The 17650-nt window shown below is 39.2% G+C and overlaps 1 protein-coding gene across 1 annotated transcript in view; it reads right to left on the bottom strand.

The window, feature by feature from the left end:
• NALCN (sodium leak channel, non-selective) overlaps positions 1 to 17650 on the bottom strand; it is a 268079-nt gene that overhangs the window by 113055 nt on the left and 137374 nt on the right. The window contains exons 6-8 of the mRNA XM_034758207.1: positions 17406 to 17573; positions 11712 to 11903; positions 992 to 1129 (exon numbers count right to left, since the gene is read on the bottom strand). Coding sequence (XP_034614098.1) covers positions 992 to 1129; positions 11712 to 11903; positions 17406 to 17573 — 498 coding nt within the window. The remainder of the gene's footprint in view (positions 1 to 991; positions 1130 to 11711; positions 11904 to 17405; positions 17574 to 17650) is intronic.

Here is a 17650-nt window from a genome sequence, read left to right as displayed (position 1 = left end):
TTGCAGAAATGCTTTCCTTCTGCTCTCCACCTAGAACAGGGGTTGGCAACGTTTGGCACGTGGCTCGCCAGGCAACGTTTGGCACCTGGCGGGCCTGGCCAGTTTTATTTACCTGCTGACGCGGCAGGTTCGGCCGATCACAGCCCCCACTGGCCGTGGTTCGCCGTCCTGGGCCAATGGGGGCAGCGAGAAGCCGCGGCCAGCACATCGCTCGCCCGCGCCGCTTCCCGCCGCCTCCATTGGCCCGGGACGGCGAACCGCGGCCAGTGGGGGCCGCGATCGGCCGAACCTGCCGCGTCAGTAGGTAAATAAAACTGGCCCGTCCCGTCAGGGTGCTTACCCTGGCGAGCCGCATGCCAAACGTTGCCAACCCCTGACCTAGAAAGACATAACCTTGGCCATTTGCAGCATACCCAGAAAAGATGTCTTTAGATATAATCCAAACTTCCACACAGATCCAGGAGTTGCTGTATTCATTTTAATTGTTTTATTAGTTAATATGCTGCATCACATATTTCCCATGTGTTCATTTCTGCATCATATAATAGAAAAAGCACTGTACTGATTTCTAATTAACAATTTGTACCATGAGGCTTTAAACTTCTTTTCTTCAGTTTAATTACAGCTGTGAAGGGAATGCAATGAAACTGAAGAGGGCATCTCTGCATGATAAATACTAGCCCTTGTTTCACTCTGTGATCATTTGAACTATGAGGGCTCATGGTACTTAACAATTATAGTATTAGGTTACAGTGGGACTTAGGTCTTATGCAGAAAACCTCACACCAGAACAAAGACTGGCCACCATGTACCACAAAGATTAAGGCTAGATTTCATGATACATCAAAGAATTAATCCCATGTCCCTTCATAAAAAATTAAGAATGAGCTCGGCAATAAGATTTAGTTACCTGACTAAAATACACAAGACAAGAAATATTCAGCAATCCGCAGCAAAGGAAAGCACTGAAAATTTGCAGGTCAAAACTTACCAGTGTAGCAAAAAGATGATAAAGTATAAAGTAAATAGCAACTACAGGTGCCCACATATGTCCTACAGCATTAAGAGTCTGATCCATGACATCCACCCATCCTTCCTGTGTAAGGATCTGGAACATTGACATGAATGCCTACAGGAAAAAAGAATCACACATATATTATAGCTGCATGCACTGCATTAAAATAACTCTATGGAGAATCATCAAAGTTGTATGGAGTAGATTTGACAAATCAGAAAATCCAGTTATAGTTATCTTGATCAACAAAGGAGTGGATTTCAATTCTGTGAATGAGGATTACATGCAATTTTCAGTCCAGAGGCAGAAACAAATAGTCCAATATTTGACTGAACCGTAACAGTTTACAACTGTAAACTGTCTCAACTTTCTTAGTCAACATGAAGCTTGATATCCTCCGTGGTTGATGAAATATAAAGACTATGGTGGGTTTGAGGATCAGTCAAGATATTGTTTCCAGGATTTTATTGCCCTGTCAGTTTATGAGTACGTCAGTTTACTTTAAGTACTGTTTTTGCTCTCTAAATATGAAGCAAAACACTGGATCTTCATGTATGTAATAAAGCTGTATGATTAAATGAGTTCATAAAGGGATAAAAGTTCATTCCTGGCTCCTGCCTGGCAAACCACTCCAGGCACTTTGAAAACACAATAAAAACTAAGGCCCCTGTCCTTCAAGCTGTTACATGCAAGCTGATCTCCAAAATAATGCAAAGCCCTATTGACTTTTTACTTAGCACTTTTGGCACAGATTTTTCAGTGGCACTTCTAAAGTTCAGAGGCACTCAGCACCAGAGGTCAAACACCTCATTAACTAAGGGTGAAATGGTACATACCACGTAAGCAGTACAGCTGGTCGGAAACTGGAACACATTTTTCATTGAAAATGTTTGAAATGTTTCGGCCAATTGTCGTTAGAAGCTTGGTAGTGTATGAGGGACCCAGTTTATTTACAGATTTGTATGTTAAAACTCAAAACTTAAGCTGGATCCACCAAAAGACAACCATTAAATAGAGCAATGCAGCAGGTTAGGCAGATCCCATCTGATGCCATTTTCTTCATAACATGCAGGCCAAGGATCTGTTTAATCGGCACACCAATGTACAGTACAGTTCATTGCATTAGTCTATACTCAGTGCTGGAGAGATGTGTGTTATGATTTTCAGGTCAGAGTCAGGCAATCACCTCAGAAAGATCAAGACAACCTGGGTCCTAAATGTCACTTCACAACCTAAATTCAGTGCTCGATCATGGACCCAGGCCTCCTGCTGTCAGCCCATTTGTTAATATGGAGAGCAGGATAATGGAGGCTTGGATAAACGGGATTCATTCTACTGTATATGTTTTTATTTTCTCATAAAATGTAAAAACTAAAGATTCTCTGTAAAAATGTGAATTCTGTGTTTTTCCATGGCAAATGGGTTTCTAGGATCCCTTCTAATAACCTATATTGGACCTGGGAATCACCATGAAGGTTGGAGACCTTTAGCCATGCCCTCTTTTCCCTGGTCAGCTCTATGCCACCAGCAGCTCCCCTCCACTTGGTTAATCTTCCCATGGCTAATTAAGCCAGGTGCAGGACAGCTTTATGCTGGTGGTGCGGCACAAAGAGACCACAGCATAGATCAGAATCTGGCCCAATATGTGAGAAAATTCTTTAGCTGGTAGGTCTTTCTGGTGTCCTACTATTTTGTTCAGCACAGGAAAAGAAGAGTTACCATGGCTACCATTCAAGAGAAAATGTTTTGATTATGATTGCAGCAAGCACTGTATGTTTTTTAATCAATACTATAGGACCACAACAGAGAGAAGCAAAGACTGGTCAAGTACTATGCTCCTGTAAACCAAGTTTAGTTAATGTATCTAAAAAAATCTGCAGATCTTGTGAGTTTGAATCTTTGGCTCTGGACAAACTGTCTATTAAACTGTTTCTTTTCCTTTTTCACTTTTGTTTAATATCAAGACTGAATTTCTTTCCAGATAAGCAACAATGGTCTGAGGTGAGATTTTACTGAAGTATAGAACCCAAAAATAAAGTACGTGAGAAATTGAAGTGAGAAGCTAATGATGTAGCTTGCCGTTACTGTTTCTCGATTCAACAGCTTGTTGTGATGTAGAGATATTTAATCTATGTTCATTTTACCTAGACAGCACAGTAGATAGTACTCACAAGCATTTCTTGTTGCATTCCTTGAGAAAAACCACCAGAAAAGCCCTTCACACTAATGTAATCAACCCATATTCCTGAAAAATGGCGTTTCATAAATGCAAGTTGAAATATTGTGGAATTTTTATGTCCTTGAAGGAGTAGCAAGTTAAAACACAGTGTTATGCTCAAAGCTTGGCAAAAATGCAATTGTGGTGTTGCGGTGTTCCATGTTTGATTCTCAGTGACTTCCATATCAAAATTGCTAAGTTTTTTAAGTAAAATAATTTCTCGAACCGACAGCTCTCCCAACTCAACATGGGTTCGGAGAGTCAGGCTGAGATTTTTCTTCTCTGTACCTCATGACTAGTAGTAAAGGTTTCGCAGCTCAAATGTCTTCAAATTATATCCTCAGACACTTCTACATTCCTACTGCCCTCAGGAAGCTTGTGCAGATTCAGCTGACTGAAATCCAGCTAAATTTCTCATTACTGTTATAGTTCTGCAGTGCTAACTGGAGTAAGAAGTAGTAAACACATATTTGTGTCACTAGAGTGAGTGACTCTGAATAAAACTATTAAACCTATCTGTTAAGTAAGATGGTGCCAGTTTTACACGGTCACTTTTCAGAGCTGAATCACACACCAAGCAAGCAAACTGAAAGTCCCAACTTCCTATGAGAAGCAAAACAGGGGAGCACCCAGCATAGATCAGAGCATTCAGATGAGAAAGACACCCACCAACATTGGATGTGTTTAAGTGGCAATAATATCCCCTGTTCCCTTTCCTTTAGCTGGAGAGAGTTTTTAGAAGGAAAAACCCATTTGTCTGACAGTCTTTTAAGATGGTAATAACTGTCCTTTTTGGGAAAAGAAGAATTTAGTTGAGATGGGCTGCAGCTATCATTGTTGCTGTTGTTAAAGTCCGATTTTATTTCCTAAAAGACAAAACAAGACAAGCATACACCAGAAAGGACAGAAAAGAATAGTAAAGATAGAAAATGCAGCTTCTATCTCCGGCTTTAACTCTCACTCGCAAGCACAGGACATGGTTTTATCAGCCAGTCTGAGACCTGGCAAACTTGTACCAGCACTGGGCTGTTTAGGGCATTGCATTTAGCTGCCTCTCTGGTCACAGGCTTACTGTAGTGATAGAGAGTATGCAGTCTTGGCCAGATAAGCCAGACCTTTATTAGACAGAAGGAAAAAAGAGAGACAGAGAAAAGAGGAAAAAATAAGGTTGGGAAGACAAAAGGACATGTTGGGGGCAGGGGGAGGGAGACAAAGTCTCATATCCCAAATAGTGGTTGGGATTTAGCTGGAGCCAGTGGAGGTGGTGATGACATCGGTTCCCTCTCTCTGGTCTGGTCTGGTAGGACATCTCTCAGGATTAGGATGCAGGTCCAGCATCTGAGGAGATGGTGGGGGTGGAAGCCATGCTGGTGGAGTTTGATCTTTCCCTTTCTCTTGTCTTTGTCAGTCAGCGTTGTCGTAGCCTCCATCCATTTGTCTATCTTTTTGGGGGGACCCCAGAAGGGAGTGATGGATGGAACAACCCCCTCCCTCATTATTTTGTCCACCAATTAGGCCTAATTTCCAACATGCTAATTTTGATTTACTGATTTCTGATCCCACACTGTTCTTGTTGATCAGGCATGACCTTAATACAGTCCTTGACTTATATCAGGAGACCTTTTTGTTTGTACTAATTCAGTTTGTCTCTCTTTTGCAACTTTCCCCATCAACATTATAGGTTATTGTGACACTTTATGAGTTTCCACTTACTTTTTACAGCTGAGCTCAGACTTAGGACAAATACATAGGCCCAGTTATCAGCTGCAGTATCAAGCTGGCAACCTCTACCCAAGAGGGGCCTTTTATTGACAGGGAGTGGATGGGTGAACCAGTCAAGCTGTTCAGCCTCCTCTGAGCTAACCGGGGGGAAGGAAGACAATGGCCAAACCTCTGCCCAGTGTCACCTTCCCCCTGCCCACTGCTATCTGGAACTGGGAGGGGCAAGTACCTCTACCACTGCCCCCTGATCTTTTCAGGACCCAGCATGGCTGGATGTACGGGTGGGTAATGTGGGCAACTGTCCAGGGTGCTGCCGTGGTCAGGGGGCACCATGGTTAAAAGGGTGCCAGTGCCTGGGCAGGGTCAGAGGCTTGTGCCCATTGGCCAGGCTCCACTTTCAACTTGTGGGTGGTTTGTTGGCCTGAGCGTGTCCCAGATTGGCAGAGGGGGCACTCACCCTGGGCTGCCTGGTGCTGCCCACCTGCCAGTGTAGCAGTTCAGCAGCCCCAATGGCCTTGGAGCAGGGGAGGACAGGGTGTGCCCAGGTTAGTGGCGAGTGCTCCAGGGGGTACATAGCGGCATCCGAAATTGGGAGATGTTGAGGATCGGAATCAGTGGGGCTCCCTAGGCAGGTCCCTGGCAGTCAGGAAAACACACACAGTGCCGGGTCTGTGCTGTGCTGTGCTTCAGTTTGTGCCTTCAGCGCTTCGTATGGTTGCCAGCCCAGCATTCTCGCTGCTGGTGCCAGAAACTCGGGGGATACAGTGAGCCAGCGCTGAGCGTACAAGCTGCCTGTGCTGTTTGCAGCAGTCTCTGCTGAGGTGCACACAGTCCTTACTGTAACTTAAAAGCTTCCCCAGTAAACTCAAGATGTGTGATGGTACTGTGTATCTGTACTTAAATCCAAGGAAAGGGCACCAAAATACAAGTTTGCCCAGGGTGCCATTTTCCCTAAAGCTGGCCAGGGACCCAGAGGTGGCTATATCCTACTAATCTGATATGCCCACCCCACCCCACTGAAGCAAAATGTGAGGGATACTACATTAAAGTTATTCTAATTTACTTCTGGCTCACAACCTCTCTGTGTGTGTGACTAATGATTGTTGAACTAGTTTAGCCTTTCTCTATTAATTATATCTGAATTACTTAATATTATTTCTCTTTTTTAATGGGAAACTTCCATTTCAATTATTTGCTTCAAAGTGTATAGATATCTTTAATATATGACTGCACACCCCTTTTCCCTGTAAAATCTACATAAATTAATTTTGTAAGTTGAAAAGTACCCTTTCAATGTGATGAAAATGTAGCCTTCCATTTAAAATTGTAATACATAATGTGGTTAGTTCTAATGGTACCCTTTAAACAAATTTAAATCTTTCCTCATATTATTAAAGTTCCCTATATTGCAAAAACATTAGTTTAAAGAAAATAATATGGCAGTGAATAATGATTTTGTGTTTAGTACCCAGCAATCTTTCTTTCAGAAAAAGATATTTTTAGTTGAAAGGTACACTTCCAACCATTTATGTTAAAATGAAATGCAACTATCTAGCTGACAGAACTAACAGCTGTGAAAATGAGACTTAGAGATTTATGCAAATGGAGGACTTCTGAATTAATTCATGTTATGGAAAAGACTGTCAGTTTCTATGAGTCTTTATGCCCCATTACTTAATTAGCTGTTTTGATGATGGTCGTCAAACTGAATTTGTATGAAGTAGAAGATCTGCAAATAGGGCAGATCTATGAAATGTGTGAGTCAAAGTGACAATTCTGATTTTTTGTCCATCCATTAAATAGATAATGCCCCACAAATGACTATAGATGAAGGGGGAAACGTGTAGTTTTACAAAATCTAGGGTTCCCTTACAGAGCACTTGTTCAATAAGTATGCTTATATGCAAAGCATCATGGGCCAAATCCCATTGGCCGTACTCATGAGCAGTCCCACTAAAATCTAAAATGAGGAGGATTTAGGACCAATGTTGTGTAAATACTTACTCTCTCTTCCTTGTCTCTCCCCTCTTCCTCCCTGCTACATACCCAAGAAGAATACAGTAACGTACTATGATAAGAAAGGTCAGCCTGTATAAACACCTCAATAGTTTTTACATAGTAATGGCTCTAAAGGGTAAAAAATTCATCATGTAAGAACTAACACAATTACTTTTTTTATGATTGTGTGGAACTAATGTATTTCTAGCTGAGCCTCTTTCAGCCTCAGCCCCAGGAGTGAAATCCTGATGATACTAAAGTCAATGCACGTTTTGCCATTGACTTCAATGGGGTCAGGATATGACTATGGGTTTCTCTCTTATTTTGGACCCATTTTTAAATTGTCATCCTCTTTTCATTCACACTGGAGCAGCTAATGTTTGTCCCCAAGATTCAGTGAAATGCAATCTTCTTTCAGAGGTGTAGGTAACTATGAAACTGGAAGGATCCCTTCTAATTTCTGTGTAGTGCACCTTGAAGTTTCTACGCAGTCTTAGCAGAGATGTTCAAAGACTCATAGACTTTAAGGTCAGAAGGGACCATTATGATCATCTGGTCTGACCCCCTGCATGCTGCAGGCCACAAAACCGTCCCTACCCTTCCCTTGATTCTGCTGATGAAGTCCCCAATCCTGTGTTTTAGTGACTTCAATTGGCAGAGAACCCTCCTGCTAGCGATCCCTGCCCCATGCTGCGGAGGAAGGCGAAAAACCTCCAGGGCCTCAGCCAATCTACCCTGGAGGAAAATTCCTTCCCGACCCCAAATATGGCAATCAGCAAGACCCCGAGCATGTAGGCAAGAGTCACTAGCCTGACCCTTGATAGCCATTATACTATTTACCTTCCATAACTCTGTATTCCTCAGCTAATATGTTTTACCATTAAACCATTCCCTCCATAAACTTATCTAACTTAATCTTAAAACCAGACAGGTCCCTCGCCCCCACCGTTTCCTTCGGAAGGCCGTTCCAATATTTCACCCCTCTGATGGTCAGAAACCTTCGTCTAATTTCAAGTCTAAACTTCCCCACGGCCAATTTATATTAATTCGTTCTCATGTCCATATTAGTACTAAGCTGGAATAATTCCTCTCCCTCCCTTGTATTTATCCCTCTGATATATTTAAAGAGAGCAATCATATCCCTCCTCAGCCTTCGTTTCGTCAGACTAAACAACCCGAGCTCCTCTAGTCTCTTTTCATACGACAGGTTTTCCATTCCTCTGATCATCCTAGTGGCCCTTCTCTGCACCCGTTCCAATTTGAGTTCATCTTTTTTAAACATGGGAGACCAGAACTGCACACAGTACTCCAGATGAGGTCTCACCAGCGCCTTATACAACGGAAGCAGCACCTCCTTATCCCTACTAGATATCCCTCGCCTAATGCATCCCAAGACCGCATTGGCTTTTTTCACCGCCACGTCACATTGTCGATTCATAGTCAAAGACACAAATGGAAGTTTGGTACATAACTTATTTATACATTTCAACATCTCTCGCTCTCTGTACCTACAGTTCAGCTGCCCTTTTTTTCCTCCTCAGGGCTCAATACAGGCTGAGAAGACAGAACAGTGTTTTTTCTTTATTCCTGTCTCAGTTTGTTGTTCTCTTAAAGCAAATCAAGATAACTGTGACAGAGTATCTATTTGGATACAGTAACAACATCTCCCAGCAGTGATGTGCTTTTCAGTGTAATGTCTGGCCTTTCACTTAATTTAGACTTAAAAAATATTGCTCAAATGGAATATTTTGAGCACTGTATAACGTGTAAACCAAGGCAGAATATGGCCAATAATGCTATACAAGACACTGTAGAATACTTTGCTATTTGATTCATTTGGGGAGATGGTTCCTAAAAATAAAAAAAAAGATGGATCTGTTAAGAGCAGTATAGTAAACATCTGGATTTTCTGCACTTAGTATAGACATAAAGATGAAGTCAGACCATCTGAGAAGCTGCACTGGACAAAAGAACACTGAAATTTGTAACCAGAGCAACATTGAGCTTGTGCTTATTGACAGTTCAGACAACCATGTGAAAACATGCAATTTATAGGCATTAGTGAAAGAAAGAGGCCTACTGTTTCCAAAACCCATACTGTGCCTCATTGGAGGATATTTATGGTTAAGGGCAGATTTTATTTTTAGCCTACTGTTTCAGTGTCAGAGGGACTTTAATGTTCAGGCTCACAATTTACCCTACATTGTCATCCTTTTTGTAAGTGTACCAGTCCTCAACATTTCGAGAACTGCAAAAACCCACCATGTCAATTGTGCCTGCCATTCCAGATTCATTCTTGCATTAGAGCAAGCCCCTATAAATCTATAATAACACACTCTGCAAATATGTACCCAATGTTACGCTTGCCCTCTCTGCTAGTAAAACTATTTTTGCAAGCATGATTTGAAAATAATACATTCCAGAACCTTTAAACAGAATAATTTATAATTTCATGTGCACTTGTATGTATGTTTGCGGCAAGCCTGAATCTGTAGTCATTCAGCTGAAGAATCTTACTGAAGTCAATGAGATCACTATGTTAACGGTAGTCCCCCAACCTTTGTCAGAGGGAGACACTTTAAAGAGACATTGACAGGTTAAATTTCACCCCAAATTCAATTTTCTTAACAGTCAATTTTAATTTGTTACATCAGAGGTCCCAATGCAGTAGAACTACAAAAGGAAAACACACATTACCAATTATATTTCCCAAACCCTTATGCTTTAGTGAATTTGTATACAGTACAAAAATAATATTCAGAAAAAGAATAACTGAAGACTATTAAGTCAAACTATCATGTGAGATATATTTTAAAACATTTTAATTTAATTTCCACTGATACACTGCTATTGGTAACCCATCTTATATTCAATTGAGAATTCAAGCAGAAAAACATCAAATTCATATTTTTCTGTCTTTTAGCATCTCAATAATCTATTAACTGGAATATCCTCTTTTCTTTTGGACAGTATATTTCAGTACCTACACACCTTTGCTAAAAATGAACATGTTAATAAAATAAATGTGGGTAACAATGCCCACATTAATGTAAAAGTTTACTAATAGCATGATAGAGCTTGACAATGTTTGTTTAAACTTGATCTTTCACAGATCATTATATCAGTTAAAATCTGCAAGTTGCTGTGAGGATATCTTACCTTGATTATGTAACTATAATTCTCTTAGGGATTTTCGCTGACATTTTCATAGTTCAAAACTTAAACACATGCTAGAAATCAAGTACACACGAGTTTCAAACTTTCAATTTATTACCAAGGTTTTCCTAAAACTATACATTGGAGTTGACAGTACAGCATAACTAGTGGCATTATCACTGCAATTAGACAGAAGCCTGATTTTTTTTTTATAAACCTGCCTCATAGCATTCTGTTTTCTCTCCCTTCTCTAATGTTTGAAAAAGAAACCTAATTATATTTGCCATGATCCTACTAACTCTTTTTCTAGCCAGGCTTGCTAGAATTGGAATTGTAGCATAACATTTCTTCCCTTAGGATATCTATTTTTTTGTCTCACATTTGATGGCTAACATCCCAGACATGTAATAAAGGAGATCATTTGAAATTGTTGCTTAACTATTTTGTTTGTTAAATGCATGACTCTTGAGGCTGCCTTATTCATTCCTATTTAATTGTTCCAACCAATGCACTTTCACTAAAACAAATATACTGTGAAACCAATGTAGGATGACTGAAAGCAATAAAGTATCACTGGAACCTATCCATGTACACTCAGTCTAATATATTATTAAAGAAATGGCAGTATTTTCATTCAAAACAGTGTGTTTCACTAACTATATTAGCTCCAATTTCCTCTGAATTTCAGTCTCATTCTGATTTCATGTCATGCCCACAATATCCATTTATTTATGCCCAAAAGGTGGATGCATACTTTGGCAATGCAGACAGGTTTTGCAACCTTGTCTAAAATACACATTCTTGTGCATATCAAGAGCAACCATTTTTCATAATACCAAAGGTACATATAGGCTTGAAAGTATTAGCTATTTATTGGTAAATATCAGTAAACGTCGATTTCACTGTATACACATAAACTGGCAAAAATAATTCCATTGGTAATCAAATTCTATAGACAGGCAAAGTAAGAAAAATGCTGCTGAAGAACTTACTAGAGTTTGAATTAAAGATATCTATTGTGTATATTTTGACATGTGATGCTGACAATTTGTGTTTTTTAATGGTTATAAAGCTTTAACTTTTTGAGTTTCAACATCTACCGTTATTAAGTAATTATTGCATGTCCCTGCCCCATAATTTCCCACAACTGTACAAATTTTAAATAGATTAACATTTTAAAAATGCTTAAAAATCAAAATTGATATCTGTTGCTATTATAGACAATTAAAATTGATTTCTGCCAAGCCTAGTTATATATCATGTCCAAGTGGAACATTCCACACTGTATACACTATTCCACACATGCACACTTGCTCCAGTGTATTCTTGACCATTGTTAGACCCATACTTTTTGCTGTGCCATCATGTCTACATCTGTACACCCTAGACTTCCCTCAGCAACAGAAACAAATAAAACAGCCTAACTCAAACTTCTCTTTACAATTGTGGGTCTGCAGGAAGACAGAACCACACAGCAAAGACCACACTGTTATTTGATCTTCTATAAGGTAATAAGATTTCATGGTAATGAAAACTAGATTAGGCAGAAAGATAGACTATAATAAGATAACTAGTGAAGTAGTCAATCCTTCTTATACTTACCCTTGGAAAAGTTGTAAATCTGTCCAGTTCTTCCACAAAGCAGAACATCTGTAAACTGATTGCTGACATTACAATTAAAAGGCTGGCAGTGAATACAACCAAGCTCCCAAGTTTTTTTCCAGGTCCAAAAATCTTATACACAAAATCCTCCAAAGCAGGAGAAATCTTTATAAGTCGAACTACCCTAAGCACCTGCAAAGAGAGAGGAAAAGATAAAATACAATTACAATCATATTAGTTTGTCTAATTATATTATGCATCAATTTTAATAGATTCACAGATTTTAAGGGCAGAGGGGACCTTTATGATCATGTATCTAATCTGACCTGCATAACACAGGCCAAAGAACCTCACCCAGCAATTTCTGCATCAAGCCCATAGCTTCTGTTCGAGCCATAACATACCTTTTTAAAAGACAAGCAGTCTTGATTTAAAGATAACAAGTGATGAAGAATCCACTACATCCCTAGATAAATTTTTCCAATGGTTAATTTATGCTCCCTGTTAAAATGTATATCTTATTCCTAGTTTGAAATTAATCTAGGATGATGCAGCATTTTTATTAAAGTTTTCTCCTATTGCTCAGAGTCATGCATTTGATAAGAAAATTATAATATTTTTAGGTTATTGCATCCCTTGGTATTTTTCCCTTTCTATATTAATAGCCTTGATCCACAATCTTTTACAATTCCAGTGGATCAATAAAAAAAAAAATGTGGCTCTTAAGAGAATGTATTTGTAACAGTGAACACTGGGTTATATATTCATGCAGAGAGCATGCACCTGTATCCCCACAGATAGTTTGCCCATACAATGACGGAAGTTAACCCTGAATCTCAATGCAAAGAGCTGCATGAGGTACTATAAAATATAAATAATTAAATGTTTCATTATCTAACATGCATGATTGTTAATACTGCATTCAATGAGAGACCTGGTGACATAGTTTCTCAACATGGGGAGAATATCACCAGTATGCTGGTGATACACAGCTGTCTCATTATAATTATTATTATTATTGCTACCATATAGAATCCTAGTAATAGACCAGCACACCATTGTGCCAGGTGCAGTACAAACACACAACAAGAAGAGAGTCCCTGCCCCAAACAGCTTACAATCTAAACAAATACATGTCTCTCATGCTCCATGGACCCTATACATTCTGCACATCTCCGTCATGAAGATGACACTACCAGCCGGATGTATCACAGCTGCCTTGTCCCCAGTGTGGGGTAAATAGAAGTCTTGCTTCTGGACACAAGCTGATGTTATGAAGAAGTTCTCTCTTCTTTTAGAGAGCTAGGTTAAGAATCCTGGAGTGACTGTATCATTTCCATGGTAAACCATGTGTTGTTTGCATGAGGGTCTAATGTGTTTTTTCTGTTGTGTAATTTGCATAGGCTACTGCTACCCACTTATTTATTTTGTAACAGGAACACATGCTCCCATGACGGATGCTTTATTACTGCTGCTTAGGAGGACTTCTCTATAGCTTGCAACTTGTTCAGAATTCAGCACCACATTTGCTCACTGATTTAGGATGCTGTGATCATATTAGGAACAACCTGTGTACTTTATATTGGCTGCCCAGAAAGTGGTAGATTGAATTGGGCTCGGAACTGTTGATTTTTTTAATATAGAATTCTCTCTTGAAGCGTGGCTGAGTAAAAATGATACCTTTACTCAACAAATCTACTCCTGGGGTGAAATCTTAGCCCCACTGAAGTCAATGTGAATGTTGATATTGACTTCAATGGGGCCAGGATTGAACCGCTGGTCTGTATTCTGAGTCATGTTTTATATTTAATTGTCTTACCTAGCTTTCTTTTTTCTCCGCCTAGAGAGCTCTAAGTGACCTTTAAGTAGCACATTACTCTTTATTGGTGCTATTTTGCTATTTCATTTGTTTTCATTAGGAGACAAATTAAATCTAGCAAAGTTTTACTGTAATGACATTTTTGTTTTCCATGCTACAGGCTAATACATACAAATTTTCTTTTTTAAGATTTTTACATAGACGGTGTGTACTTTTGAGGGTAAAATATATAAAGATTTTGTACAGCAATTCAAAATGAAAATTAAAAAAGAACCCATAAGTTTTGTTATATAAAATTTCTAAGACTGTCTCTCTCAAGATGTAGTTATGTTTACCTCAGAAGGTGATTCTATAATATTTTTCCCCAATAAAAAACACCACCTTCTGCCTTCAAAACACAATACATTCCATTCCATTCCAAAAAAACCCTTTATAGGACTTTGCTGTAATACATAAAACATGGGAGTCTTTCCATTGACTATGAAGGCCTTTTGGATCAGGATTGCAGAAAATTTGCTTTACTGTAAATTATGCTAATTTTCTGTCACAGAGTGGTTTGCATGTTGCTGTGAACAAGAATTAATATTGACGTGCACAGGGAGGTGGTTGGGAAGGTGAGTAATGTCTAGTGTAGTGAAGAGTAACTGATGTGTTGACAAGAGGTTATCTGTGAAGGCAAATAAATAATGTAGACTATGATAGACGTTAGGGAAGACTAGGAAGGTGAAAAAAAGTTCTGTTTGATAAACCAGAGGGTATTCAACAAGGAACTCTTTTTAGCTACATTTTTTTGCTTGACTGGGAACACAGCAACCCTGTCACCATTCATATTAAAATATCTGAAGATCTGCCTAACCTCCAGAAGTATCCCTGTGAACACTACTTTTTGATCTTAATCGAATTGGAGATATGTTACATAGCTTGCTAGAAATCTGCTTGCCTCGGAACATGGTGTATACATGCCTGCACACTGACAAAGGTATTTTCCAACCTCCGTGTCATTTGCCTGCAAGGGGATTTGGATTGTGGAATGTGACCCAGATCTTTCAGTATAGCAGGTGCTTCTGCTTATAAAACGTATGTCTTTTCAGATAGATATTTCAATGAAAACTACATCCTAAAAAAATTCTGTGCTGAAAGAGTAAGTGCCCCAGTGAAGTCAATGAGAATTTTGACAGTGACTTCAACAGGGCCAGGATTTCACCTGTAGTGTTTTAAGGTAACAACAACAACAACAAAACACCCTCCCAACCACTTAACATTATTTTTAATAAATAAAAATAATATTTTAAGTTTGGTTTCAACATTGTTTTAATCTCTGTAATTTAGGAGTCAGAAATTAATATCAATACCTGAATATACTTTTAGTGCAGCTCACTTCTGTTTCACTAGAATTATGCTGATAGTTAGAGCCCTGTGAAATCTTTTTATAATTTTTCATTTTATTTCTCGGAATTTGTTGTTAATTCATTTTCTCGGGTCCTGTCCCCAGGGCGGTAAAAGGCCCTGGGCGTGGAGGGGTGGTTGTAGAGTGAGCCTGCATTCACCATGCAGCAGGGGCTCTGACCCATGAGGTTCAGCCCACCTTCCAGCTCCAGGCATTGCGGCCTGGTGCATGGGGTTGCAATGCCGTTCACTTTTGGCCCACCACCCCACCGGTCATGCTGGCAGAGGAGTGGCCGGGCCAATCCTATGTGGTGGTGTGATCCGGTCTGGCGGGTTAAAATGCCTACACTGGTGAGTTTTTCATTTTATGTTATTTTAATCACGGTTTTTCATTTTATTTCATTTTATTTCGCATTTGCAAGAAATACGGGGCTGACTCACTCTATGTGTCACCATGAACTATTTTCTTTTAAATATAGAAGCCATGCAAATTACACATGTTAATACTTTGTGAAAGATTGGTCACAAAGTCAAGGCGGGGAGAGATTTTTCAAAAATACTCAGCACCAGCCCACCTCTGCTCTCACTGAAGTCTGTATTAAAACTCCCATATTGAAATGGGGATATAATTAGGCCAATAGCGAGTGCTTTTAGATAATCCCACCCCAAATGTATAAATATATGAAAAAAGATCTCTCTAGACAGATATTATCCGAGCAAGAAAAAGAAGGAAGGACCAGATACAGACATGAATTTTCCCCTTCTATTCTACAGAGTTAGTGATGACCACATTTATTTTGTCCAATATGTAAAATTTATTCAAACTTCCTGGAAAGAGACCATAAGTTGTAAGTGGATTCTGATTAAATAAATATTCCACCAGTGAGTTAATGTGTTTGCTACTTGTAATATCTGAGAGTTCCAACTTACTGTTGTCTGATTGTTTATTTTACATTTGTGCAATAGAAGTACAGTGGTTTAGTTTAAGGTATTCGTTTTTGTATGTTTGGGAATTACATCATGCCACTTGAGTGGCATTGTCCTGAGTATTCTCATAGCATGTAATCTCAGCAAGATCTAAAGTGCCACAATCTAAAAATATTCAATTTCTACGGGGCTGTGTGCCAGGGTCAGAGATTTTGTAGTCTTGCAGACTTTCCTGACCAATTTTGTAGAATCATATAAAGAGAATGAGAATAGGTTTTGTGCAATTTTTCACAATCTGTCAAAATTCATTACTACACTTCAGCAGACCGCACTATGTGTCATCATAGTTTATAATGCTTTTCTGTAAGATTTAGCTATGTCATTTATTATTTACCCTTTTTCATTATTAATTACTAATCTCTTGCTTCAACTCATTTCTAAATAATAGATGGATATGAATCTGTTCTAAATTTTTAAACTTATAAATGCAACATATATCACTGAAACTACTGTGAAGGTATTTTGGTCTCTCTAAACATCACTGTTTTACTTGCTATTATCTGAACTACAATTCCCAGAATCCTCTTATACCTAAAATGTCTGACCAGTCTATAAAGCTGTGTCCCGTAGTTCTCATGTAAGGTTGTGATTTTCCAATGTCAAAATAATTGTTTTAGCCTTTTTAAAGAAAGGATTACTAGACTCAGTAACTGATACCTTACACTTGAGATTATACTGTAATATAGTGAACCTATGGGCCTTTTCCCACAACTAGATTGACCCTACAGGACATATTTATTCAAGAAGGAGGGACAGGGAATTAGGGTCAGGCAACTAGGCTGACAGAGGACAAATGTGAGCTCATTTATAACCTGAAAATGGGTCAACCCCAAGGAATCGTTCTCTCTTTGTGTTCCACCAGGAATGGGCAGGACAGCCCCAATAAATAGATTAGAAATAACTTGGTGATTGCAAAATGCCAGGATCCAGGATGGAGCTGGGGAAATGGCTTTAGAAGACCCAGAAGGGACTGAGGTAAAGAATCTCCTAGTTAGGGAAGTTACGTGGGAAGGTGACAGCTGGTAGAGTAGTGTCTGTGGAATCTAAAGCAAGTTTATAGGGAACTGAGAGCCAGTAACAAGCAAGCCACTTGTGGACATTAAGCAGGAGCCTTTAAGATGCAGTGGGAGGAGATGCAGTAAGAAGTGGTGTGTGTGCAAAGCTGAATGGAGAATTGTGGCCAAATTAGACCAAAGCCAGGGTGAAACAGTGTAGCAGAAGTTGGAAATGAGAACTGCAAAGAAGGAGGCTTGGGGGCTGATGTGCTTACTTAGATAGAGGCCTACTCTTATAAGGTCTCCCTAGATCCACAGATTTAAAAAGAGACATTTGTTTGAATTATTATTATTTTAAAGACTTATTCAAAGTGACGCAGCAATATGAGAACTCTGGAAGAAACAAAGGAAGCACAGATGGGAATACGTATTACTGTTCGTGGATAACATTTTTAGTGTGCCTGAACAAGGTATTTAAACAGAAATCTTAAAATTAGTTGACTGTACCTGAAAATATGTAAACTGGGAATGGTAGAGGTCTGGATAAATATGAAGAGTAGTACCAATTACAAGCAGCAGTTCAAATTTGTGAAGAGATGAGCTGATATATCCAGTAAAGCCCAAGCACCAGATCTTCAGAAGAGCCTCTAAGTCAAAGAGAACTGTAAAAGCAACCTAGGAGAAACATAAGAGGAAAAACAAATGTTTCAATTGCTGATTCAAATCATGGCTTTCTATGTCGGAGTTCACAC

This window comes from Trachemys scripta, chromosome 1 (assembly GCF_013100865.1).
Source record: "Trachemys scripta elegans isolate TJP31775 chromosome 1, CAS_Tse_1.0, whole genome shotgun sequence".
Lineage (NCBI taxonomy): Eukaryota > Metazoa > Chordata > Testudines > Emydidae > Trachemys > Trachemys scripta.
The sequence above is the reverse complement of the archived record's forward strand: the minus strand, read 5'-3'. Positions and strand labels throughout refer to the sequence as shown.